The following is a 2,620-nucleotide window of genomic DNA, read 5'->3' as shown; positions in this document are numbered from 1 at the left end:
GGATTTCCGTGGCTGTTGGCATTTTGCCAAGTTTCTTATGGGTACCAACAGCAGTGGGCTTTATTTCTTCAGAGGAGAGTTCCTTTTCAGGAGGCTGGGGCTTAGGGCCATAGACCTTATCATCACTGCCAGAGGATCCCTCCTCTGATTCAACTTGAGGTCCTTCAATGCTAGAACATAAAAACAAACAAGTGAGCCTCTGTCCTCCACTCTGAGGGGGCCCAGTTGGTGCCTCCTGGGACAGAGTGAATAAGTCGGCAACCCACAACATAGTTGAAGAGTACCTGGTAACAGTAAATCAAGAGCCAGATTATTCTTGTTAATTTCTTCTAAAACTTGTACTCTCCATTGGAACTTCCCATGCTATCCATCTTTAATGGTCATTCTTTATTTAACAAAAATCAATATCAAAAGCAAGTTTGAGATTTTAAAATAATTTTTCAAGGTAAAAGCAAGAGGACGTGGGTGCATAAGCTCTAGCCAATCAGCTGCCGTTACTAGTCTTGGTCTCCAGTCTGCCTGACCAGTGCCACCTGGGAGCAAATGGGCAGGCACAGGGCCAGGGTTGTGAGGAATGCTCAGGAAAGCCCGAGCACTCTCTCCCAGAGAGGGTCAGAACACTGCATGTCTTTGCTTTAGTGATACTCTACTACACTGGAGCTGGGGGCCAGGGATGGGGGAAGCTCTGAGAACTGAGAGAAAACAAAGACTATCATTTAGGAAATAGATGGTCAACAGGAATCCAGCCTGAGTGCCACAGCCAAAATATTACACAAAGAATTAAACTTACAAATTTTAAAAACTTAAAAAAGCCACTTGCAAATGTATAAAACACAGGAGATATGGTGTTAGAAATCAGAGTCATGCTTCCTTTGCTGGGAGGCAGTGAGGGAGGGGGCACCAGGCAGCTTGAGGTTCTGGTCACATTCCAGTCCCTGATGTGGGTGTTTTGATATCAGTGTGAATCATTTTTGGACAACTCGTCAGCCGTGCACTTATGGTTTGAGCAGTTTTCTGCATATATGTTCTAATTTTTTAAAAAAGCATTTTGAAAAATTAAAATGCTAATAAAATCTGCAAATATATGGACCTTATATGAACCCTGATTTTAAAGGGCAGACCATAAAAAACAAAACAAACCAAACACAACACAACAACAACAACAAAAAAATTATGATACATTAAGGGAGATTTGAATATTGACTGGTTAGTTTCTTCAGCGTGAAAACATTCTAAACATTTTTAGTGTAATAGTGGTATTTTATTCTGTTTTTGAAGTCCTTACAATTAGAAATACATACTAAAATAATTGCATATGAAATGATATGATGTCTGAGATTTGCCTTAAAAGATTTTAAGCTGGAAATAGAGAGTGGGTGGGATACATAGAAAATAAGACTGCCTATGAGCGGATAATTAATGAGGCTGGTGATGGGTACATGGAGATTCACTCTACTGTTCCCTGTACTTTTCTATGTCTTTGAAAAAATTTATAATTAAAAGCTTTTTCAAAAGCCATCATTGAAATTAATCTGTGATGTTGGAAGGCAGGAGAGTGTTTTTCTTTGGGGAAGAGGGTGTACTTGGAGGGGGTAGAGTGGTGAAGCTGGTGGAGGTGGGGGAGGGGGCAGGCAACTTTCTGTTTCCTGGTCTAGGTGCTGGTTAAATGGGCATGTTTCCTTTGTGAAAATCCACTCCTGATTTCTACACTCTTATATCTCAGTTACACTTACAAAATTATTTTATAGTTTACAAAATCAATTAGACAACTTGCTCCTTCAAAGAAGGGGTTAACAGGGCAGGAGATGTGGGTATGGCCTCTGTACTGCAGACCAAGGGAAGGCCAACTTGAGCAGCACAATGCATGCTCTTGGAGTATTTCAAACTCTTAGAATTGCTTAAGTGGTGTCCAGATGTGCCAAGTTGATGCCATTTCTCATGTCTGAGGTGGCTAATTCCCACTGTGGGCAAGGCAAGAACTGGGCTTGGGGAAAGCAATTTCCATTTCTGATAGCATATCCAGAGATGCCCTCTTTCCCTGAGGCTCTTCCCTCTGTCCTCTGAATAGATCATGCCAGCCTCCGTAGGGCAGGGGAGAGGGGGGCGGGGGGATGGAGAACTAGGGGACTGCAAAATGTGTGACTTGACTGGGAGCGTGGCATGATCAGGACTGTTAGCCAGAGCCCTGCCATGACCCCTCCCAGAAGTCCACAGCCAACCAGAAGAACCCCTGAGTTTTGAGAGGCAAACAAACAAACAAGCAAAGGCCCAAAGACCACCACAGCCTCTCTGGCCCAAGACTATGTCTGCCATGAAAATGAGATCAGAGGGTCTTGAGGCTGCTGTCATCTGACAAATAGATTTTGCCAGTAAAAAATTTCAAACAAATCAAAAAGCCCCGTCATCCTGGGATCTTGGGGTTAAGAAGTTGCTGACAATGTATACACCTTTCCTCAGCTCGCCATTAAGCCAACTTTCACAGCTAGAAATAATAAAAACATGAAAAACACTCATGCACAAACTAGTGGGGATCTTCCCATGGGGCTTTTCAGGCATCACATCCCTCTTGATGCGATTGTCCAAGATGGAGCTGAATTTCTGCAACCCCTCCCCCACAGAG

At 43.1% G+C, this 2,620-nt stretch overlaps 1 protein-coding gene across 1 annotated transcript in view; it reads right to left on the bottom strand.

The window, feature by feature from the left end:
- Positions 1 to 2,620, bottom strand: part of GABRE (gamma-aminobutyric acid (GABA) A receptor, epsilon) — a 21,474-nt gene that overhangs the window by 14,350 nt on the left and 4,504 nt on the right. The window contains exon 2 of the mRNA XM_010855595.1: positions 2 to 170. Within this exon, the coding sequence (XP_010853897.1) occupies positions 2 to 170 (169 nt within the window). The remainder of the gene's footprint in view (position 1; positions 171 to 2,620) is intronic.

The sequence above is a fragment of the Bison bison genome, unplaced genomic scaffold, assembly GCF_000754665.1.
Source record: "Bison bison bison isolate TAMUID 2011002044 unplaced genomic scaffold, Bison_UMD1.0 scf7180017864366, whole genome shotgun sequence".
Classification (NCBI taxonomy): Eukaryota; Metazoa; Chordata; class Mammalia; order Artiodactyla; family Bovidae; genus Bison; species Bison bison.
The sequence above is the reverse complement of the archived record's forward strand: the minus strand, read 5'-3'. Positions and strand labels throughout refer to the sequence as shown.